Raw genomic sequence first — 24,498 nt, forward strand, 5'->3', positions numbered from 1 at the left:
TGGATGACTTTGGGTGACTCTGAAGGGCTGTGTAGGGCTATGAGAAACTTTGTGGGGTAGTGTGCAACTGATTCTGTCCCTATATACTGTTATATTGTGATGTGTGTGTGAGAGAGACAGACATAAAGGGCATCTTTTGTCTATGTGTCATGTGGATTTAGTGTGTATCATTGTAGGTGTGAGTCTGACATTGTGTGCCTGTGTGTGAGATGGTCTAAGCGTATATGTGTATCTGGGCTGTGGGCTGTGCGTGACTTTGTGTGGCTGCATCGGGCAGTCAGGGCTGCGGGGATTTTGTGGGGCTGTGTGTGACTACCTGTGATTGTATCTCCAGATACAGTTGTGTGCTTCTGTTTGGTGTTGTGTATGTGAGAATGTGTGTGTGCAGGAGTGCATCTTTTGTGTAACTGTGTGTGATTACGTCTGTGTGTGTGCCTTTGGGTTTGGGAGGGTATGGGAGGTTATGTGTGTGCGATTGTGTCTGTGTGGGTGTGCATGTGTGCCTCTGTACCTGTGTGTTCGTGCAGGTCTCTGTGTCTATGATGTGTGTGCATCTCACATTATCTTTGTGATTGTGTGACCACAAACACCTGTGCAGATCCCAGATTGTGAACACGGGTGTGTCCGGGAGCCTGCATCTTGTAGTAAATGGCTATGTTTGTGTCTGGATGTACTACTGGGTGTGTGTGTGTGTGTACGCGAGCTCATGTGTTTGGCTGCCTCTGCATGTAAGATGTGTGAACACACGTATGTGTGATTGTAGCATAGTAAAGTCCTCAAATCTGGGCTCTGCTACTTTTATTTATTTATGTTATGCTACTTTTTTTTTTTTTTTAGATGGAGTCTTACTCTGTCTTCCAGGCTGGAGTGCAGTGGTGCGACCTCGGCTCGCTGCAACCTCCACCTCCTGGGTTCAAGCAATTCTCTGCCCCAGCCTCCCGAGTAGCTGGGATTACAGGCGCCCGCCACCGTGCCCGGCTAATTTTTTTGTATTTTTAGTAGAGACAGGGTTTCACCGTCTTAGCCAGGAAGGTCTTGAACTCCTGACCTCGTGATCCACCCACCTCGGCCTCCCAAAGTGCTGGGATTACAGGCGTGAGCCACCGCGCCCAGCCTATTTTCTGCTGCTTTTAAACTGTGGGACCTTAGGCAAGCCACTTAACCTCTCTTTGCCTCAATTTTCTTACCTGCAAAATGGGAATAATGGGCTGGGTGCAGTGGCTCATGCCTGTAATCCCAGCAATTTGAGAGGCCAAGGTGAGCAGATTACCTGAGGTCGGGAGTTCGAGACCAGCCTGGGCAACATGGTGAAACCCTGTCTATACTAAAAATACAAAAATTAGCTGGGTGTGGTGGTGCTTGCCTGTAATCCCAGCTACTTGGGAGGCTGAGGCAGGAGAATTGCTTGAACCCAGGAGGCAGAGGTTGCAGCGAGCCGAGCTCATGACACTGCACTCCAGCCTGGGCAATAGAGTGAGGCTTCGTCTCAAAAACAAACAAACAAACAGAAAAACAACACACACACACACACACACACACACACACACACACACACACACACACACACACACACAGTGGGAATAATAATACTAGCGGCCTCATAGTTGTCCTAAAGGTTAAATTAGTTAAAACATACAAAGTACTTAGAAGGTGCACACTTGTGTGTGCACACAGTAGGTGCTATGGAAGTGCCAACAATGCCTGTTTTTGCTGGGTGAGTGCCGTTGTGGGCCCAAGGTTCCTTTTTGCCACGTCTCCCATCCCACACTGACTCAACCTCTCTCCCTCCTTCCCTCCCCGCCCCATGAGACACACTTTCTGAATCTGGGCCAGTATGTGTGTTTGTGGAGACACCGGGAGGGAGGGGGGCTCCAGCTGCTGTCCCTCCAGTGACTTGGCCCTTCCTCCCCCAAAACAATGCCCCCCAACCCCATCCCGGTCCCTGCGTTGCCCGCAAGGAGGCTGCTTCCTCCCAGGCAGGATGGGCGCAAGCACCAGCTCCCCGGAGGAGCATAGGGGCCCATGGGACTCCTCTTTTGTCGCCTCTTACCTGTGTGTCTTGAGTAAGTCCCCTAACTTCTCTCTCTCTGTTTTTTTTTTTTTGAGATGGAGTTTCGCTCTTGTTGCCCAGGCTGGAGTGCAGTGGCAGCAACCTCCGCCTCCTGGGTTCAAGTGATTCTCCTGCCTCAGCCTCCCAAGTAGCTGGGATTACAGGTGCCCACCACCACACCCAGCTAATTTTTTTGTATTTTTAATGGAGACGGGGTTTCACTATGTTGGTCAGGCTGGTCTCGAACTCCTGACCTCAGGCGATCCACCCGCCTCAGCCTCCCAAAGTGCTGGGATTACAGGCGTGAGCCACCACGCCTGGCTAGTCCCCTAACTTCTCTGTGCCTCAGTTTCCTCATCTGGAAAATGGGGTCAGAACAGCGCCCACCTCCTGGGGTTGTTGTGAAGAGTCACTGAGTGAGCTCTAGCTGGAGGGTGTGAAGTCAGTAAATCAGGGCTAGCTCCTTGTTCTGCCAGTTAACTTTTTGTCCTCTGGGTTCCCACTTTGCCTTCCCTCCTCCTGGAAGTCCTCCCTGACCCCCAGGCTGGGGGTTGGGTCAGGCACTGGCCCTGGGCTCCCACAGCTCCCTGGATCCCCCTGCCCACCCTGGGCTGACCACTCAGGGGCCAGGTCTGTGTCCCCAGTGGGCTGAGAGATGTAAGGACAGAGCTGAGACTGCCTCAGCCTCCACACACACAGCAGGGACCACAGAGGGTGCTTCCCAGTGGGTGACATCACCATGACTTGCTGAGTGCTTACCATACATCCAGCACTGCTTTTAAAAAAACAGTTGCATTGAGGATTAACTTACATGCCATAAAAGCTCAACCATTATGGCCGGGCTCGGGGGCTCATGCCTGTAATCTCAGCACTTTGGGAGGCTGAGGTGGGCGGATAATGAGGTCAAGAGATGGAGACCATCCTGGCCAACATGGTGAAAACTCATCTCTACTAGAAATACAGAAATTAGCTGGGTGTGGTGGCACCTGTAATCCCAGCTACTCGGGAGGCTGAGGCAGGAGAATTGCTTGAACTCGAGAGGCAGAGGTTGCAGTGACCTGAGATCGCACCACTGCACTCCAGCGTGGTGACAGAGCTAGACTCCGTCTCAAAAAAAAAAAAAAAAAAAGCTCAACCATTTTTTTTTTAAAGAGACAAGGTCTTGCTCTGTCTGCAGGCTGGAGTGCAATGACGCAATCATGGCTCACTGCAGCCTCCAACTGCTGGGCTCAAGTGATCCTCTTGCTTCTTCCTCCTGAGTAGCTGAGACTATAGATGCATGCCACCACGTGTGGATAATTTTTTATTTTATTTTTTTCTGTAGAGACAGGGTCTTGTCATCTTGCCCAGGCTGGTCTCAAACTCCCAGGCTCAAGCGATCCTTGTGCCTCAACCTCCCAAAGTGCTGGAATTACAGGTGTGAGCCACTCTGTCTGGCCACCTCCATCATTTTTAAATGTACAGCTCAATGCCAGGCATTATTTTAAGCTCTTTATATATATTAGCTCATTTATATTCTTTTAATCTTCACAACAGTCTTTTTTTTTTTTTGAGACAGAGTCTCACTCTGTCGCCCAAACTGAAGTGCAGTGACGCTATCTCGGCTCACTGCAACTCTGTCTCCCAGGCTCAAGCGATTCTCGTGCCTCAGCCTCCCAAATATCTGGGACCATAGGCATGAGCCACCAACACCAGGCTAATTTTTTTGTATTTTTAGTAGAGATGGGTTTTCGCCGTGTTGGCTAGGCTGGTCTCAAACTCCTGGCCTCAAGTGATCTGCCCACTTCAGCCTCCCAAAGTGCTGGGATTACAGGTTTGAGCCATCACACCTGGCTTCACAACAGTCCTATGATTTGCATTTTACAGAAAAGAAAACACAAGTTCAGAGAGGTTAAGCTACTTGCCTAAGGTCACACAGCGGATGGGGGCAGAGGAGGGACTCAACTCCAGGTCTTCTAGACAGCTAAGTCAGGGGGTCTCAATCGCTCCTCTCTGCTCTCCTCAGCATTGCTTGTCGGTGAATAAATGAGTGAACAAGCAAAGGTGAGAATGGGTGGATGAAGGAGTGAATGAGGAAATGAATGGTGAAAGGAATGAATGAATGAGCATGGGAACCCATGGCTGGGACGGGTGCTTCATAAGAGCAAGAATCTTGTCTGTGTGTTCTCTGCGGTATCCCAGGCTCCCAGGACAGGGCTTGGCACACATGAGACTCTCAGTAAATATTGCTAAATCAATGCAAAATATTTAACATCTCAGTCTGGCCAACATGGTGAAACCCCGTCTCTACTAAAAATACAGAAATTAGCCAGGGTGGTGGTGCATGCCTGTAATCCTAGCTACTCGGGAGGCTGAGGCAGGAGAATTGCTTGAACCTGGGAGGTGGAGGTGGAGGTTGCAGTTAGCCGCATTCATGCCACTGCACTCCAGCCTGGGCGACAGAGTGAGACTCTGTCTCAAAAAAAAAAAAAATTATCATCTGCTATGGCAAGAGCACAGCTATCCAGCATGAACTCTAGTTGCTGGATCGTGGGGAGATACAACAGGTCCTGGGGAGGAGCTGGGGTGATAGAGGCATGTGGTGGGCTTGGGGGTTCCATAGAAGCACAGGGGGATCTCTTAGCAAACATGTCAGTATTTTTAACAACCTACATATACATACCGACGCACACCCCTAATAACTGCTTAATGAATGAGCAAATGAAAAAATGGAGGCCGGGAGGCTAGGCGTGGTGGCTCACACTTGTAATCCCAACATTTTGCGAGGCTGAGGCAGGAGGATCGATTGAGCTCAGGAGTTCAAGACCAGCCCGGGTAACATAGTAAGACCCTGTCTCTACTCCAAAAAAAAGAAAAAAGAAAATTAGCCAGGTGTGGTGACATACACCTGCAGTCCCAGCTACTAGGGAGGCTGAGGTGGGAGGATCGCCTGAGCTGGGGGAAGTGGAGGTTGCAGGGAGGCGTGATCCCGCCATTGCACTCCAGCAAAGGGAAAGGGGGATGATTGCCCCCTGTAGCCAGATGGCTTGAGGGGCTGGGGCCAGAGTGAGGGGGGAAATTCTGGTCACTGGGGAGCCAGAGCAGTGATACCCACTGAGGGCCTTGGCTATTTTGCCCAGACAGGATTTGGACAGCCAACAACGTGAACATCTTTACAGTCCAATATGCAAGAGAATGGATGCTGCTGAGAATGGCTGGAGGGTGGGGGTCTGACTTCTGCCCCTTGCGCCCCTGTCTTTCCACTCCCACTCCAGGCTACGACTTCCCGGCAGTGCTGCGCTGGTTCGCGGAGCGCGTGGACCTCATCATCCTGCTCTTTGATGCGCACAAGCTGGAGATCTCGGACGAGTTCTCGGAGGCCATCGGCGCGTTGCGGGGCCATGAGGACAAGATTCGCGTGGTGCTCAACAAGGCCGACATGGTGGAGACGCAGCAGCTGATGCGCGTCTACGGCGCGCTCATGTGGGCGCTGGGCAAGGTGGTGGGCACGCCCGAGGTGCTGCGCGTCTACATCGGCTCCTTCTGGTCCCAGCCTCTCCTCGTGCCGGACAACCGGCGCCTCTTCGAGCTGGAGGAGCAGGACCTCTTCCGCGACATCCAGGGCCTGCCCCGGCACGCCGCCTTGCGCAAGCTCAACGACCTGGTGAAGAGGGCCCGGCTGGTGCGGGTGAGTAGTCCTGGGGGCTGGGCGCGCATTCTTGGAGGAGGGCGCAGGGGGAGCCCCTGCCTTTCCTCGGTCCTCTCCTACCAGGGCTGTGAGTCCCTGACTTATCAGTGCCCAGGTTAGTTAGTTCTCTTGAAGTTGGGTCATTCTGGCACAGAGTGGAGCGGGGAGGAAGAACTGTATGGAGACTCATTCCTCTGCCTTTGGATTTCTGTGTCAACTCCCTGTCACCCTGGCTTCTCTGTCCTGGTATTTCTATTTCTTCTTCCTCTTCCTCCTCTTCTTCTTCTTCTTCTTCTTCCTCTTCTTCTTTCTTCTCTCTTTCCTCCTCCTCCTCCTCTTCTTCTCCCTCCTCCTCCTTCCTTTCTTCCTCTCCTTCCTTCCTTCCTTCCTCCCTTCCTTCCTCTGTTCCTCTCTCTCTTCCTCCCTCCTCCCTTCCTCCTTCCTTACATCCTCTTTCGTTCCCTCTTCTTCCTTCTTTTTTAAGAGATGAAGTCTCGCACTCTTGCCCTGGCTGTAGTGCAATGATGCAATCACAGCTCACCACAGCCTTGAACTCCTGGGCTCAAGTGATCCTCCCTCCCTAGCCTGCCCCAAGTAGCTGAGACCACAGGCACATGTCACCACGCCCAGCTAATTTTTTATTTTTGTAGAGTTGGGGTCTTACTGTGTTGCGCAGGCTGGTCTTAAACTCCTGCCCTCAAGTGATCCTCCCCTTTTGGCCTCCCAAAGTGCTGGGATTACAGGCATGAGCTATATTGAATTTTTGAGCTTCCTATAAAATATAGACAGACCAATACTCATTATTCTACCGTCTTTGTTTATTTTTTGATAATTTATAAGATTGTGGTTCAAAGGTTTCCGAGTTCATTGGTTTATTCCACAAATATTTCTTTTTCTTTTTCTTTTCTTTTTTTGAGATGGAGTTTTGCTCTTATTGCCCAGGCTGGAGTGCAATGGCGCAATCTCTGCTCACCACAACCTCTGCCTCCCGGATTCAAGCGATTCTCCTGCCTCAGCCTCCCGAGTAGCTGGGATTACAGGCATGAGCCACCATGCCTGGCTAATTGTGTATTTTTAGTAGAGACGGGATTTCTCCATGTTGGTGAGGCTGGTCTTGAACTCTCGACCTCAGGTGATCCACCCGCCTTGGCCTCCCAAAGTGCTGGGATTACAGGCGTGAGCCACCGCGCCTGGCCCACAAGTATTTCTGGAATGCTTTCTGTACACATGGTGCTGGCGCTGGGGATGGAGGGAACAGACAAGGTTCCAGCCCTCCTGGGGCTCATCTTTTTAAAAATTTAATTAATTAATTTATTTATAAGCTAGTCAAATTTAGCAGTGGGGGTGGGGGGATGCATGCCAACTTTAGTGACACTAATAAGTTCTGGTAACCAAGGCCAGGTGCGGTGGCTCACGCCTGTAATCCCAACACTTTGGGAGGATCGCTTGAGCCCAGGCATTGAAGACCAGCCTGGGCAACATAGTGAGACACCATTTCTATTAAAAAAACAAACAAACAAAAGTTCTGATAACCCACTACCATTGGACCAGCCCTGGGGCTCATCTTTTGATGGAATGAGACAGAATAAGTAAACAGACATAAAATAACGATGAAGTCTGGGCGCGGTGGCTCACGTCTGTAATCCCAACACTTTGGGAGGCCAAGGCGGGGGGGGGGGGGGGCAGATCACTTGAGGTCAGGAGATCGAGACCAGCCTGGTCAAGATGGTGAAACTGCGTCTCTACTAAAAATACAAAAATTAGCCAGGTGTGGTGGCGGGCACCTGTGATCCCAGTTACTCGGGAGGCTGAGGCACGAGAATCGCTTGAACCGGGGAAGCAGAGGTTGCAGTGAGTCGAGATTGTACCACTGCACTCCAGCTTGGGCGACAGAACGAGACTCCATCTCAAAAAAAAAAAAAAAAAAAAAAAAAAAAAAAAAAAAAAAAGGCCGGGTGCAGTGGCTCACGCCTGTAATCCCAGCACTTTGGGATTCTGAGGTGGGTGGATCACGAGGTCAGGAGTTTGAGACCAGCCTAACCAACATGGTGAAAACCCATCTCTACTAAAAATACAAAAATTAGCCGGGCATGGTGGTGCATGCCTGTAATCCCAGCTACTCAGGAGGCTGAGGCAGGAGAATTGCTTGAACCCGGGAGGCAGAGGTTGCAGTGAGCCGAGATTGCACCACTGCACTCCAGCCCGGGCGGCAGAATGAGACTCTGTCTCAAAAAAAAAAAAAAAAAAAAAGATGAATTTATTACATCTTAGGTGCTTCACAGCACCGGTCTCCCATGATTCCTGTTTGATTATGGCCACAGATTGTCCCCTTCCCTCACCCCTTTCAAGACTCTGCTCAAATGCTCCCTTCTCAGGAAGGCTGTCCCTGCCCTCCTTTGAATGAATATAACTTCCCCCACATGGGTCCTTCTTTACTCTAACCCTGTTGTCCTTTCCTTTCTTCTCTTCTCCTCTCCTTTCTCTCTTTCTCTGTTTCTCTTTATGTCTTTCTTTCTCTTTCTCTTTCTTTTTTCTTTCTTTTTTTTTTTTTTTTTTTGAGACAGGGTCTCCCTCTGTTGCCCAGGCTGGAGTGCAGTGGTGCGATCTCAGCTCACTGCAACCTCTGCCTCCTGGGTTCAAGTGATTCTCCTGCCTCAGCCTCCTGAGTAGCTGGGGTTACAGGCGTGCACCACCACACCCAGCTAATTTTTTGTATTTTTAGTGGAGACGGAGTTTCACCATATTGGTCAGGCTGGTCTCGAACTCCTGACCTCAGGTGATCCGCCCGCCTCGGCCTCCCAAAGTGCTGGGATTACAGGCGTGAGCCACTGCGCCCAGCCAATCAGGGCTCTTTGAATTCCTTCACTGATTTATCCCCAGCGCCCGGAACAGAATTGGTGCTCTGTAAATATTTATTGAATGAATGACATTGAACAAACAGTTGCATTGAACAAAATCTCCTCTATGCCTGGCCTGGTGTTGGGTGGTGCAGGAGACACAGCAGTGACCACGGTGGTTCCATTCCTGTCCTGCTGAGGCTCCCAGTCCTAAATAATGAAGGCAGTTCCAGGGCTCAGTCCTCACTGGGGCTCCTGAAGAGGAGATAGACCCATCCCCAGGCACCGATGACCCAGGGTGGTCAGAGCTGGGGTGGGGTAGCTGGGGCAGGCAGAGAGGGCTTCTTTGGAGGAGAGGGCATCTGAGGGGAAATGTCAGTGTTGAACCCAGTGTAGACAGTGTGCATAACTCAATTAGAGGCTGAGGATGTGGCTGAGATCAGAGGTGGTGTGGGCTGTGTCTGGGAATCTGTGCTTTGTCCCTAGGGCACTGGGGAGCCATGGAAAAGTTCGGAACAGGGAAAGGAGATAATTAGACTCAAGCTACCTTTTGGAGGGTGGATTCAGGGCAGCAAAAGGCTTGGAGGTTCCTGGATCAGGACAGGCCTTGGGGAGGGAGAGGAGAAAGGAGAGCGCGGGTTTCAGAGCGATTTTGGATGTCAAATGGAACATTCTCAGGGGAGGCTGCCAGGGTGGAGGCGGGGCAGGAAGCTGGGCAGGCAGGGAGGCCAAGAAGGTTCTAGGGGGTGGAGGAGCCTGAGGTGTTGGTTTAAGGAGCAGCGAAGAGTGGGTGAGTCAGAGCCCCCACCCCCACCCCAGGAATCCTCCTTCGGAGGGAGCGGCCCACTGTGGACGGGGCTGCCACTCCTGGAACCTTCGGAATTCACCTTGCGCTCCTCTGCCCAGGTGACTCTGCAGTATGTGTCTCTCTCTTTTTCTGTCTCGATATCAGTCTCCTTTCTACCTCTCTCTCAATCTCTTTCTTCTCCATTTTTACTTTTTCTTTTATTCTAATTCCCTTTCCTTTTCTTTCTCCCTCTCTCTGTCTTCTCCTGTCTCTCCATCTCTCCCTCGCTCCGCCGCCGCCCTGTCTCTGTCTTCCTCCTGGTCTTGCTTAGACTCCCCCAGGTTCGTTCCCGCGGGTCCCTTGGCGGGAGCTGGAGCACAAGGCCCAGGGACAGAGGGGTGGGGCCGGGCCAGACACCTGGTGCCCCCGCCGGGCTGGGGACGGCTCCGGAAAACCAGACAAACCCCGGAGTCAAGGACCCAGCCCCGGCCCAGCCCGCCCTCCCACCTTATCTCTTCCTGGCACCTTCCCCTGCTTCCTCTCTGGAAAAGCCATCAGCGCCCTCCCGCCTCCCCTCCTTTGGTCCCTGTGGAGCCGCCCTTCGGCCCTGCCCCCTGGCTTCATTGGCCCGCTCTCACAGGCCCCGCCCCCAGCCCGGCCACACCCCTGTCCTGATTGGTCCTTCAGACCCTTAGGCACTCCCTCCCCTTCTTCCTGCAGGTTCATCCATGGCTCCCCAGTGCCGTTCAGGACGCAGGAGCATGAGATTCAGGGTCCGCAGTGACCAAGGCTCACTGCCCCTCCTTTGCTCCGTGTCGCACCCCCACCCCTGCTCCTCACATATGAGTCTGCCACACTTGGTCGTCACCAACAATAGCCATACTGTTAACCTCCCCTCATGCTCTCCTGGACTCTGTGCCTCAGTTTCCCATCTGAACGATGGAGGGTGTGGACGAATCCTCTGGCTCTAGGTCCTTTGGCTGAAGTGATAGCTGCTAGAAGGGGCGATTTTATGATGCTGTGATACGTAAGGCCAAGATCTTGGGAGGGTCTGATTCTAAAGACGCCAAGATGCCCTGAACTTTCAGACCACATTCTCTGCAGTGGCCCAGTGACATTCATTCAGCAGTTGCCGAGCGCATGTGGCACTCTTCTAGGCTCTGGGGATAGAGCAGGGAACAAAGATAAATTCCTTTTCTCATAGAATTACTTTTTAGTGGGGAAGCAAACATTAGACAAATCAATGGTTATGAAGAAAAATGAAGCGGAGGAAAAGAGGGGCTGGCGAGGGACTATTTTAGAGCGGTCTGAAGGAGAGGAAGGGGTGAGCCGAGTGGCGATTGGGTGGAAGAGCAGTCCATGCGGTAAGAACAGCATGTGCAAAGGCCCTGGGGCAGCCATGTACTTGATGTATTTGAACTGAGAGCCTAACGGGGCTGGAGACAGGGTGGTGGTGGAGGGTGGAAGAGATGAAGATTTAGAACCAGTCAGGGACCACCAATGTTCTCAGCATTCTAAATCTGCGATTCTTTAAAATATATATATATATATGTGTATATATATGTGTGTATATATGTGTATATATGTGTGTATATATGTGTATATATATGTGTATATATGTATATATGTGTATATATATATGTGTGTGTATATATATATATATATGTATTTTTTTTTTTTTTTTTCAGATGGAGTCTGTCTCTGTCACCCAGGCTGGAGAGCAGTGGCATGATCTTGGCTCACTGCAACCTCTGCCTCCCAGGTTAAAGTGATTCTTGTGCCTCAGCTTTCTGAGTAGCTGGGACTACAGGCAGATGCCACCACACCCTGCTAATTTTTGTATTTTTGGTAGAGATGGGGGTCTCACCATGTTGGCCAGGCTGGTCTCGAACTCCTGACCTCAGGTGATCCACTGGCCTCGGCCTCCCAAAGTGTTGGGATTATAGGCGTGAGCCACTGCACCTGGCCTAAAAGAATTTTTTAACAAGTCTTTTTTATTGAACATTTAAGACCATCTCATGGAAAGGCATTCATACTTTATCAGACATGATTCTCCCACACGTCACCCCACCAGCTCGCAGGGCCTCTTTCCTAGAGGCAACCCCCATAAGTAGTTTCTTGTGTCTCTTTCAAGATATACTGCATTTTATAAAAGCATTTATTTATTCTTTTTTTTTTTTTTTTTTTTTTGAGACTGAGTCTCACTCTGTTGCCCAGGCTGGTGCAATGGCACGATCTCAGCTCACTGCAACCTCCACCTCCCAGGTTCAAGTGATCCTCCTGCCTCAGCCTCCCATGTAGCTTGGATTATAGGTGTGCACCATCATGCCCTGCTAATTTTTGTATTTTTAGTAGAGACGGCGTTTCACCATGTTGTCCAGGCTGGTCTCTAACTCCTGACCTCAGGTGATTGGCCCACTTCGGCCTCCCAAAGTGCTGGGATTACAGGCATGAGCCACCGCGCCTGGCCTATTCATTCATTTTTTTAGAGACAAAGGCTCGCTCTGTCACCCAGGCTGGAGTGCAGTGGCGACATCATAGCTCACTGCAGTCTCAAACCTCTGGACTCAAGTGATCCTCCCTCCTCAGCCCCCGCAATTCGCTGAGACTGTAGGCGCGCACGAATTGCCTATAGTTTTAAAAATTTTTGTAGAGGCCAAGTCGTGCTATGTTGCCCAAGCTGGTCTCGAACTCCTTTCTTCAAGTGATCCTCCCCACTTGGCCTCCCAAAGTGCTGGGATTATAGGCATGAGCAATATTTAATTTTTGAGCTTCCTATAAAATATAGACGTACCAATATTCATTATTCTGCTCTCCTTGTTTATTTTTCGATAATTTATAAGATTGTGGACTGGACGTGGTGGATCACGCCTGTAATCCCAGCACTTTGGGAGGCTGAGGCGGGCGGATCATCTGAGATCGGGAGTTCGAGACCAGCCTGACCAACATGGAGAAACCCCATCTCTACTAAAAATATAAAATTAGCTGGGAATGGTGGTACATGCCTGTAATCCCAGCTACTCAGGAGGCTGAGGCAGGAGAATCGCTTGAACCCAGGAGGCAGAGGTTGCAGTGAGACAAGACTGCGCCATTGCACTCCAGCCTGGGCAATAAGAGTAAAACTCCATCTCAAAAAACAAAACAAAACAAAACAAAAGATGGTGTTTCAAAGGTTCTCAAGTTTGTTGGTTTATTCCACAAATATTTCCTGAGTGCTTTCTGTACACATTGTACTGGTGCTGGAGATGGAGGGAACAGAGAAGTTTCCAGCCCTTCTGGGGCGCTTTTTTTTTTTTCTTTCTTTCTCTCCTTTTTTTTGAGACAGTGTCTTGCTCTGTCACCCAGGCTGGAGTGCAGTGGAGTGATCGTGGCTTACTGTAGCCTTGACGTCCCCGGCTCCAGTGATCCTTCCATCTCAGCCTCTTGAGAAGGTTAATAAATCAAGTCATTAGGCCGGGCGCGGTGGTTCACACCTGTAATCTCAGCATTTTGGAAGGCTGAAGTGGGTGGATCACGAGGTCAAAAGATCAAGACCATCCTGACCAACATGGTGGAACCCAGTCTCTACTAAAAATACAAAAATTAGCGTGGTGGTGGGCGCCTGTAGTCCCAGCCACTTGGGAGGCTGAGGCAGGAGAATGGCGTGAACCTGGGAGGCGGAGGTTGCAATGAGCCGAGACTGAGCCACTGCACTCCAGCCTGGGGGACAGAGCAAGACTCTGTCTCAAAAAATAAAAAATAACAAATAAATAAACAAATAAATCAAGTCATTATTTGTACCACTGCACTCCAGCCTGGGTGACAGAGCAAGACTCTGTCTCAAAAAAAAAAAAAAAAAAAAAAAAAAAAAATCCACTGTCCATTTGGGAGAAAATAAGAGTGAAGAAAGCAAAAAGTGAATAACATCTTAGTATTGTTATTAAAATAATTTTGACCATAGGAACACCCGAAAGCATCCTGAGGACCCCTGGGTTTCCCTGGACCACACTTTGTGAATTGCTGCTGTAGGGCCTTGTTGGCTTCGGTAGAAATTTTGAACTTGAATAAGCAAATCGAGAGTTATGAGCAGCATCCCCTGGACTCATGTTCCTTCCTGAAAAATGCCCTCTCGGGCCACTGCTGCATGGAGGAAGGGTTACTGGGGCAGCGTGGGGAGCTGGGAGACCTGTCCGTCCACTTGGGTATCTCCCCAGGCAAGAGAGGATGACTCTTGAATGGACATGGTGGCCACTGAGGTGGAGAGAAATGAGAAGTAGGGGAGAGGCTGGGCGTGGTGGCGGGTGCCTGTAGTCCCAGCTACTCAGGAGGCTGAGGTGGGAGGATGGATTGAGCTGGGAAGGTGGAGGTTGCACTGAGCCGAGATTGTGCCACTGCACTCCAGCCTGGGGGACACAGCCAGACCCTGTCTGAAAAAAAAAAAAAAGAAAAGAAAAGAAAAGTAGGGGAGAGAGGGAGAGACATAGGAGGAGGCAAAAAGGACTCATTGATAGGTTGGATGTGGCTACTAAACAGGAAGAAGAATCAAATATCAAATCAATAATGATTTCAAGAGTTGGGTACCGTGGCTTCCGCCTGTAATCCAGCACTTTGGGAGGCTGAGGCAGGCAGATCATTTGAGGTCAGGAGTTTGAGACCAGCCTGGCCAACATGGTGAAAACCCCTCTCTACTAAAAATACAAAAATTAGTGGTGGTGGGCACCTGTAATCCCAGCTACTTGGGAGGCAGAGGCAGGAGGATCGCTTGAACCCAGGAAGTGGAGGTTGCAGTGAGCCAAGATCATGCCATTGCACTCCACCCTGAGCAACAGAGTGAGACTCCATCTCAAAAAGAAAAAAAAAGTGATTTCTAGAGCCGGACAGGGTGGCTCCCGCCTGTCATCCCAGCACTTTGGGAGGCTGAGGCGGATGGATCACTTGAGGTCAGGGGTTCGAGACCAGTCTGGCCAACATGGTGAGACCCAGTCTCTACTAAACATAAAAAATTGGCCAGGCATGGTGGCACGTGCCTGTAATCCCAGCTACTCGGGAGGCCAAGGCAGGAGGATTGCTTGAACCCGGAGGTGGAGGTTGCAGTGAGCCGAGGTTGCGCCACTGTACTCCAGCCTGGGTGACAGAGTGAGTGAGACTCCATCTCAAAAAAATAAATAAATAAAAATAATTTCTAGATTTCTGGCCTCAGCTGGGAAGGCAGGGCTGGGGATGCCCTTTCCAGAGATGGGCACAGCTGAGGGCGACACAGCTCTGGGGGCTAGGCTCAAATTCCACTTAGGGCATCCTGGGATGGAGCTGTCCAGGAATGTTGACAAGGCAATTAGCTCTGAGTCCTGAGCTGGAGGGAGAGGCTTAGGCTGGTATGCAGATTTGGGAGTGGACCTCTTGGAGGGATGTTTAAAACTGGGAGGGACTGAGCTCACTTAGTTAGCAGAGAGGAGGAGCCCAGGGTGAGCCTCAGCAGGAGGAGGCCATGGGACTCACAGTGTGGCGCCTCCACCTGCAGCACCTGTAACTCGTCAGAAATGCAAATTCTCATCTGGACAGTGGCTCTTGCCTGTAATCCCAGCTACTTGAGAGGCTGAGGTGGGAGGATCCCTTGAGCCCAGGAATTTGAGGCTGCAGTAAGTTATGATCGCACCACTGCACTCCTGGCTGGGTGATAGAGCGAGACGCCTGTCTCCAAAAAAAAAGAAAAAAAAAAAAAGCAGGCCGGGTGCGGTGGCCCATGCTTGTAATCCCAGCACTTTGGGAGGCCACGGCGGGTGGATCACCTGAGATTAGGAGTTCAAGACCAGCCTGGCCAACATGGAGAAACCCCGTTTCTATTAAAAATACAAAAAAATTATCTGGGTGTAGTGGCGCACACCTGTTAATCCCAGCTACTTGGGAGGCTGAGGCAGAAGAATTGCTTGAACCCAGGAGCTGGAGGTTGCAGTGAGCTGATTGCACCACTGCACTCCAGCCTGGGCAACAGAGCGAGACTCTGTCTTGAAAAAAAAAAAAAAAAAAAAGACTGGGCACGGTGGCTCACACCTGTAATCCCAGCACTTTGGGAGGCCAAGGTGGGCGGATCACGAGGTCAGGAGTTTGAGACCAGCCTGACCAGCATGGTGAAACCCCATCTTTACTAAAAATACAAAAATTAGCTGGGCATAGTGGCGCATGCCTGTAATCCCAGCTACTCAGGAGCCTGAGACAGGAGAATTGCTTGAAGCCGGGAGGCGGAGGTTGCAGTGAGCCAAGATCGTGCCACTGCACTCCAGCCTCGGTGACAGAGCGAGACTCCATCTCAAAGAAAAAAAAAAAAAAAAAGAGAGAGAGAGAGGAAAGAAATAAAAGAAATGCAAATTCTCATGCCCCAGCCCAGACCAAGTGAATCACAATCTCGGAGTGGGGCCGGCAGCCTGTGTTTTAACAAGCCCCCTGGTGGACACTGATGCACGCTGAGGTGAGAACCCTTCCCACAGGTTCACGCTTACATCATCAGCTACCTGAAGAAGGAGATGCCCTCTGTGTTTGGGAAGGAGAACAAGAAGAAGCAGCTGATCCTCAAACTGCCCGTCATCTTTGCGAAGATTCAGCTGGAACATCACATCTCCCCTGGGGACTTTCCTGATTGCCAGAAAATGCAGGTGAGAAGCTGCCCAGGAGGGAGTGTTGGGGGTGGATGATGGGAAGGTTGGTTTCTGGAAGCTCTGAGATGGGACCTCAAAAGCCGGAGGGATGGATGGCAGGTTCTGGAAAGCGCCTCCCTCAAATAGTTCTGTGGGAGCATGGTTTTATGAGTCAGGCCAGAGGAGTGAAGAGAAAACCCAAAATAACAGTGGCTAAATTAAGATAGAGAGTTTTTCTTTCTTTCCTCCATAAAAAGTCCCAGAAAGTGGTCCAGGACTGGTTTGGTGCTTTACAGAGCCAGGGATCTAGTCCCCCTCTGTCTTATTTCTCTTCCATGCCTGGCCTCCAGGCCCAAGAAACTTCATGGTACAAAAGGGCTGTGAAGGGTCCAGCCATTGTGTCTGTGTTCCAGCCAGCAAGAGGTTGGGAAGGGGAAGAAAAGTGTAGTCTCTTTAAGAATGCTGTTTATTTTATTTTCATTTATTTATTTATTTGAGACTTAAATGTTTATATTTGTAAAATATAAATATTTAAAATATACACAGCTGGGTGCAGTGGCTCACGCCTGTAATCCCAGCACTGTGGGAAGCCGAGGCGGGTGGATCACCTGAGGTCAGGAGTTCGAGACCAGCCTGGCCAACATGGTGAAACCCCGTCTGTACTAAAAATACAAAAATTAGCTGGGCATGGTGTTGTGCACCTGTAGTCCCAGCTACTGGGCAGGCTGAGGCAGGAGAATCCCTTGAACCCGGGAGGCAGAGATTGCAGTGAGCTGAGATTGTACCACTGCAATCCAGCCTGTGTGACCGAGTGAGATTCTGTCTCAATAAATAATAATAAATAAATAAATAAAATAAAATATATACGTTTAAAAATTTATTTATATATTTTTTAGAGATTTATTTATATATTTTTCAGAGACTCTGTTGTCCAGGCTGGAAGTGCAATGGGGTGATCATAGCTCACTGTGTACTTGAACTCCTGGGCTCAAAGGTCCTTCTGCCTAGCCTCTAGAGTAGCTGGGACTATAGGCACATGCCACCATGCCTGGCTAACTTTTTTTTTTTTTTTTTTTTTTGAGACAGAGTCTCACTCTGTCACCCAGACTGAAGTGCAGAGGCGCGATCTTGGCTCACTGCAACCTCTGCCTCCCGGGTTCAAGCAGTTATCTCGCCTCAGGGCCTGCAGGCATGTGCCACCAATGTACAGATAATTTTTCATACTTTTAGTAGAGATGGGGTTTTGTCATATTGGCCAGGCTGGTCTCGAACTCCTGACCTCAAATGATCCTCCTGCCTTGGCCTCCCAAAGTGCTGGGATTACAGGCAGGAGCCACCATGCCTGGCCAAGAACACTTTCTAGAACAGAGCTATCCAGCAGTACGTTCTACAATGATGGAAATGTTTCATTCTGCACTGTCCGGTATGGTGGCCACTAGCCACATTAAAATGGAATGTTAAAGTGTATTTCTTTTTTCTTTTTTTTGAGATGGAGTCTTGCTCTGTTGCCCAGGCTGGAGTGCAGTGGAAAGATCTTGACTCACTGCAACCTCTGTCTCCTGGGTTCAAGCAATTCTCCTACCTCAGCCTCCCAAGTAGCTGAGATTACAGGCGTCCGCCACCACGCCCAGCTAATTTTGTATTTTTAGTAGAGATGGGGTTTCACCATGTTGTCCAGGCTGGTCTCGAACTCCTGACTTCAGGTGATCCTCCCGCCTCGGCCTCCCAGAGTGCTGGGATTATAGGTGTGAGCCACTGCGCCCGGCCTGTATTTCATTTTAATTAATGTAAATAAGCACATGTGGCTAGTGGCTGCCATACTGGACAGGCTAACAGCAGAAGCTGCACATGCAACCTGTGCTTGCCTCAGTGACCTGAACTTAGTCATACCCTGGCTGCCAGGGAATCCAGGTTGCAACCTAGGATCCCCAACCCTTCAGAGTCGTGATCAGCTGGCCTCTCTGCCTTGGCTCAGGAAATTCACATAGGGTTGTGAAAGGAATCCAGTTTCGCAGAGACTGTCCTGGTGTAGTCTGGGCCACTTAGAGTTGCCCGTGTGAGAAGCAGCGTGACGCCAAGCCCCCCCCCCACACCCCAAAGTGACTTCTTCGGTGGGGAGGGGGCGGTCCCAGGAACCCCTGATGATCTGATCATCTCAAATCTCACCTCCAAATTTGGCAGCCAGCCACTCAGTCCTTTCTGTGTGGTGTGGTAGCACTGTGACAGGAATTGAGCTTTCTTAACTTTCTTTTTTCTCTCCCCTCTGCACGCTTTTTTGTTTTGAGACAGGGTCTTGCTCTGTCACCCAGGCTGGTGTATAGTGTGGTGCCATCTTGGCTCACTGCAACCTCCGTCTCCTGGGGTTCAAGAGATTCTCCTGTCTCAGCCTCCCAAAGTAGTTCGGACTGCAGGCATGCACCACCACACCTGGCTAATTTTTAATTTTTTTTTTTTTTTTAGAAATGGGGTTTTGAGGCCAGGTGCAGTGGCTCATGCCTGTAATCCCAGCACTTTGGGAGGCCGAGGTGGGCAGGTTGCCTGAGGTCAGTTCAAGACCAGCCTGGCCAACATGGCGAAACCCCATCTCTACTAAAAATAGGAAAATCAGCTGGGCGTGGTGGTGGGCGCCTGCAATCCCAGCTACTTGGGAGTCTGAGCCAGGAGAATTGCTTGAACCCATGAGACAGAGGTTGCAGTGAGCCGAGATCGCGCCATTGCACTCCAGCCTGGGTGACAGAGCGAAACTCGTCAAAAAAAAAAAAAAAAAAAAAGAAAGAAAGAAAAGAAATAGGGTTTTGCCATGTTGTCCAGGCTGGTCTTGCACTCCTGGGCTCAAGTGATTCTCCCACCTCAGCCTCCCAAAGTGCTGGGATTACAGGTGTGAGCCACCCAAGCCTGCTGAGTTTTTTTTTAACTTTCAATGTTGTGCGTGCTGGCTGGGCAACTGGAGTTGGGTAGAGGGCAGTTAGAGTTCTAGGCCAGTGTGGATGCTCTGAGAAAGCTATCCTTGATGCGAACATATTGAAATCCTTCTCTGCTAGCTGGCAAAGGACCACTGCTCTCACCCATCAGAGCGGCCCCAGCCTCCCCACCCTCCAGTAATTCTGGGGCACAGGAGAAAGCCTCTGGGACCTTGTTGTCCAAGTATCTTCTCAGTGGTGGGTGCCTGAGCAGAACAGGTTGTTCAGATGTTCAAATACTTCTGCATGTGTCAGTAAAGAGCTGCCACCCTGGCTGGATGCAGTGGCTCACACCACCTGCAATCCCAGCACTTTGGGAGGTTGCGGTGGGAGGATGGCTTGAGCCCAGGAGTTCGAGACCAGCCTGGGGAACATAGCAAGACTTGGTCTCTACAAAAAATTTTTAAAACTAGTTGGGCGTAGTGGCGTGTGCCTGTAGTCCCAGTGAATTGCGGGGGCTGAGGAGGGAGGATCACAAACAAAAATTTAGCTGGGTGTGGTGGTGTATGTGCCTGTGGTCCCAGCTACTTGGGAGACTGAGGCCAGAGGATCGTTTGAGGCTGGGAGTTGGAAGCTGCAGTGAGCTATGTTGGCGCCACTGCACTCTAGCCTAAGTGAAAGAGCGAGACCCTGTCAAAAAAACAAAACAAAACAAAACAAAACAAAAACGGCCAGGCGCAGTGGCTCATGCCTGTAATCCCAGCACTGGGAGGCTGAGGCGGGCGAATCATGAGGTCAGGAGTTCGAGACCAGCCTGGCCAACATGGTGAAACGCTGTCTCTACTAAAAATATAAAAATTAGCTGGGCATGGTGGCGCATGCCTGTAATCCCAGCTACTTGGGAGGCCGAGGCAGGAGAATCGCTTGAAACCGGAAGGCGGACGTTGCAGTGAGCTGAGATTGTGCCATTTGCACTCCAGCCTAGGCAACAAGAGCAAGACTCTGTCTCAAAACAAACAACAACAAAAAACCCCACAACAGCTGTTCCCCTGAGCTTCTCCAGTGTCCTGGCACCACCTTGCAGCCTGAGGGCCTCAGGGATGGCGCCGCTTGAATTCTGGGTGCCCCTGTCCCCCACCACAGGAGCTGCTGATGGCTCATGACTTCACCAAGTTTCACTCGCTGAAGCCGAAGCTGCTGGAGGCGCTGGACGAGATGCTGACTCACGACATCGCCAAGCTCATGCCCCTGCTGCGGCAGGAGGAGCTGGAGAGCACCGAGGTGGGCGTGCAGGGGGGCGCTTTTGAGGGCACCCACATGGGCCCGTTTGTGGAGCGGGGACCTGATGAGGCCATGGAGGACGGTGAGGAGGGCTCGGATGACGAGGCCGAGTGGGTGGTGACCAAGGACAAGTCCAAATACGACGAGATCTTCTACAACCTGGCGCCTGCCGACGGCAAGCTGAGCGGCTCCAAGGCCAAGACCTGGATGGTGGGGACCAAGCTCCCCAACTCGGTGCTGGGGCGCATCTGGAAGCTCAGCGACGTGGACCGCGATGGCATGCTGGATGATGAGGAGTTCGCGCTGGCCAGCCACCTCATCGAGGCCAAGCTGGAGGGCCATGGGCTGCCCACCAACCTGCCCCGTCGCCTGGTGCCACCCTCCAAGCGACGCCACAAGGGCTCTGCCGAGTGAGCCGGCCCCCCCCCCATGGCCCTGCTGTAGCTCCCCAGCTCCAGTCAGCTGCACGCACACCCCTGCCCCGGCTCACACACGCCCTGCCTGCCCTCCCTGCCCAGCTGTAAGGACCGGGGGTCTCCCTCCCCACTACCGCCAGACACCCAGGTAGAAGCACTTAGAGGGGACCACGGGAGGGAGAAGGCTTCTCTGTCCGCCCTTCACACCTCTAGCCTCACGTTCACTTAGGCACATCACACAGACACTGGCACTCGCAGGCATCCATCCATCCGTCATTCATTCAAATATTTATTGAGCACCTACTATATGCCCAGCCCTGTTCCAGGCACCGGGCATTACCATAGAGAACAAAATAGACAAATACATCTGCCCTCATGGAAGGTGACATTCCCAGGAGAGGGCACCTACACAGTCACGCAAACACACACTAATTCCTGGCAGGACCCCAGCCCCTCCCCTGGGTGAGCAGCCCTGTGGTTGAAATGACTAACAGAGAAACAGAGCCCCTTCTGCTCCGCTTCCTCCTGCCCAGCCCGGCAACACCCTCAACCCACTCCATCACATCCTCAGGTCTCGGGACCATGGGGGGCTCAGAGGGGAGACACGCCTACTGCTTCCTCAGATGGGCCCCTATGCAGCCCCTCCCCTTGCTCGGGGAAAGCCCCCAGTTCTGCCCATACGCATTTATTTCCTTCCTTCCTTCCTTCTTTCCTTCCTTCCTTCTTTCCTTCCTTCCTTCTTTCCTTCCTTCTTTCCTTCCTTCCTTCCTTCTTTCCTTCCTTCCTTCCTTCCTTCCTTCTTTCCTTCCTTCCTTCTTTCCTTCCTTTCTTCCTTCCTTCTTTCCTTCCTTCCTTCTTTCCTTACTTCCTTCCTTCTTTCCTTCCTTCCTTCTTTCCTTCCTTCCTTCCTTCTTCCCTTCCTTCTTTCCTTCCTTCCTTCTTTCCTTCCTTCCTTCCTTTTTTTTGTTTTTGCCCCCAATTCTGTCCACACCCATTTCCTTCCTTCCTTTCTTTTCTTTTCTTTCTTTCTTTTTTTTTTTTTTTTTTTATGGAATCTTGCTCTGTCGCCCAGGCTGGAGTGCAGCGGTGAGATCTCAGCTCACTGCAACCTCCACCTCCTGGGTTGAAGTGATTCTCATGCCTCAGCCTCCTGAGTAGCTGGGACTGCAGGCACGCGCCACCACGCCCAGCTAATTTTTGTATTTGAGTAGAGACGGGGTTTCACCATGTTGGCCAGGCTGGTCTGGAACTCCTCATCTCAGGTGATCTGCTCGCCTCGGCCTCCCAAAGTGCTGGGATTACAGGCATGAGCCATCGTGCCCGGCTTCACACCCATTTCTTTAAAAAGGATCCCGTAGCAGGCAGAAAAGCCCCTTCCATCCTGCTCTTCCGAGACTGTACCCCCTTGGAGGTATTTCCGTCCTCCACCCACGCGTCTGTGGCTGGAAATGCCCAGCCTGCTCCTGGCCCCCTGGAAGCCTCCCCACAGCTGGTGATCTGGACTTAAGGATTGCTGGGCCACCGCCTCTCTGCCCACCACCATTCCATATTTAAGTGGGGCCCCTACGTAGAAAGGCCCCGGGGCTTTATTTTAGTCTCCTTTTCAGGGATGTCGTGGGCGGGGGAGGGGGGTTCTTGGTGCTACAGCCCTCTCCCCACCCCTAAAGGGCCCCGACGCTGTTTGCTGCCTTCACCACGTATGAGTGCTTGACCCTGGCAGGGGACCCCATGGAAAAGATGGGGAAGAGCAAAATACATGGAGACGACGCACCCTCCAGGATGCTCGCTGGGATTCCCACGCCCACCATTGTCCCCCACCCCGTGGCTGGGAGGGGCCTCTGAACGGAACAGTGTCCCCACAGAGCGAATAAAGCCAAGGCTTCTTCCCATGTGGCAGTCAGGCTGGCTTGGGACAGGGATCGTCCGCCCTCCCCCAGGGAAGGAGAGACCTGGGCAGGATTTGGGGTGGGGGGAGGCCCCCTTCCGTGCTCTCAGGGGCGGGGTGGAGTCCGTGACTCAATGCAGAGAGGCCTGGTGACTCAGGCCTGGGCTGGGGGCCAGAACGGCATATTTTCCGAAGAAAAGTGACTCTGGGGCCCTCCCCCCGGGACATCCCTCCCTCCCACCTCCCGCGGCGGGGGCCTGGGAACCAAGCCCTGGGGCGCGCGCGGGGGGTGTGTGTGTGTGTGTGTGTATGTGTGTATGTGTGTATTCGGGCACCAAGTGCTCTCCCAGCTCCCGCCCTGCCCGGCATGTGCCCTTGCACAAACTGGGCACATAACTCCCGACGCTTAACACCAGGAACACACTGGTTTCTGGTTGAGGAGGTGGTGACCTTGCCCACACGGGCTGCCAGGAGTGTGCGCACGCTCACGACCCGGGGACTCTTGGCCAGAGCTAGGCAGCGCACCGTGAGCGCCGAGTCCCGCGCACTCACACCCAGGCCACACCCACGGCGTCCCGGGACACGCTGGCCGCGCACTCATCCCGCCCACGCGGGCCCAGTTTCGCGGCTCGCGGCGCCCCCTGGCGGACGCTCGGGAAACAGACAGGCTGTGGTCGCCAAAATCCCTGCCCACGTGATCCGGCGCTCAGGTCTCGGGGCTGCGATCCAGGGCCTGTCACCTTTCCAACGCTCTGCGCAAGGATCCAGTTGAGTTTCGCTGTGTGACCATGCGTGTGTCGCCTGACCTCTCTGTGCCTTTTTCCTTTATGAGTCCAGAGTGGCTTTTATAAGGCCTGGATTCCTTTGATTTGATTGTTTTGTTTTTGAGACAGGGTCTTGCTCTGTCACCCAGGCTGGAGTGCAATGGTGCAATCACGGCTCACCGCACCCTCCAACTCCCAGGCTCAAGCGATCCTCCCACCTCAGCCTCCCGAGTACCTGGGACTACAGGCGCACACCATCACGCCTGGCTAATTTTTAAATTTTTGGCAGACACAGGCTCTCACTATGTTGCCCAGGCTGGTCTTGAATTCCTGGGCTCAAGCGATCCTCCTGCATCGGCCTCCCAAAGTGCTGGGATTGCAGGCGTGAATCACCACGCCCTGCCATGGATCCTTTTGAATGGCTGCCAGGGCCCAAGAGCCTCTGAGCTTCCTTCCTTATTTGTAAATAGCAAAGATGAGTTGATTCTAAGATGAAGCCTCAGAGGGCAAGGCAGTAACAATAGCTAACACTCAGATGCCAGACGCAGCCTTAAGCGCTTTACATATGTTTAATCTTCTGCATGATTTGAGGCAGATGTACCATTATCATCTTTGTTTTACAGATGAGGAAACTGAGGCACAGCGAAGTAGCATGCTCAAGATGAATGATTCTGAGTCTGCACTTCTAGGGTCCTAAAAGTGTATGTTTCTAACATTCGTCTAATGTTCTGTGCTTCCAACTTTGATATTCCGAAAGTTACTTGATTTCTAAGATCCTAGGATTGGAACATTTGAGAGGACAAAACTTCTGAGATTGGAATGTGTGTTGTGCAGAATCTGCCACTGACGGTTCTGACTTTCTAAGAAAACGAGATTAAAAAATAATCAGGCCGAGCATGGTGGCTCACATCTGTGATCCTAGCACTTTCGGAGGCTGAGGAGGGGAGAATCACTCGAGCCCAGGGGTTCAAGACCAGCCTGGACAACATAGTGAGACCTTTGTCTCTTAAAAAAAAAAAAACATCAGTTTGGACCGGGAGTGGTGGTGTGAGCCCGTAATTCCAGCGCTTTGGGAGGCGTAGGAAGGAGGATCACTTCAAACCAGATGTTTGAGACCAGCCTGGGCAACATGGGGAGGCTCCATTTCTACAAAAAATAAAAATAAAAAATTAGCCACGTGTGGTTGCACGCTTCTGTGGTCGCAGCTACTCGAGAGGCTGAGGTAGGAGGATCCCTGAGCTTAGGAGTTGGAGGCTAGAGTGAGCCATTACCCTTCCACTGCACTCCAGCCTGGGGGCAACAA

At 51.6% G+C, this 24,498-nt stretch overlaps 1 protein-coding gene across 1 annotated transcript in view; it reads left to right on the top strand.

The window, feature by feature from the left end:
• Positions 1–22,435, top strand: part of EHD2 (EH domain containing 2) — a 30,698-nt gene extending 8,263 nt beyond the window's left edge. The window contains exons 4-6 of the mRNA XM_054462980.2: positions 5,305–5,717; positions 15,803–15,967; positions 19,993–22,435. Of these exons, the coding sequence (XP_054318955.1) occupies positions 5,305–5,717; positions 15,803–15,967; positions 19,993–20,544 (1,130 nt within the window). The 3' untranslated portion in view covers positions 20,545–22,435. The remainder of the gene's footprint in view (positions 1–5,304; positions 5,718–15,802; positions 15,968–19,992) is intronic.
• Positions 22,436–24,498: the final 2,063 nt, after the last annotated feature.

Source organism: Pongo pygmaeus, chromosome 20 (genome assembly GCF_028885625.2).
Source record: "Pongo pygmaeus isolate AG05252 chromosome 20, NHGRI_mPonPyg2-v2.0_pri, whole genome shotgun sequence".
Lineage (NCBI taxonomy): Eukaryota > Metazoa > Chordata > Mammalia > Primates > Hominidae > Pongo > Pongo pygmaeus.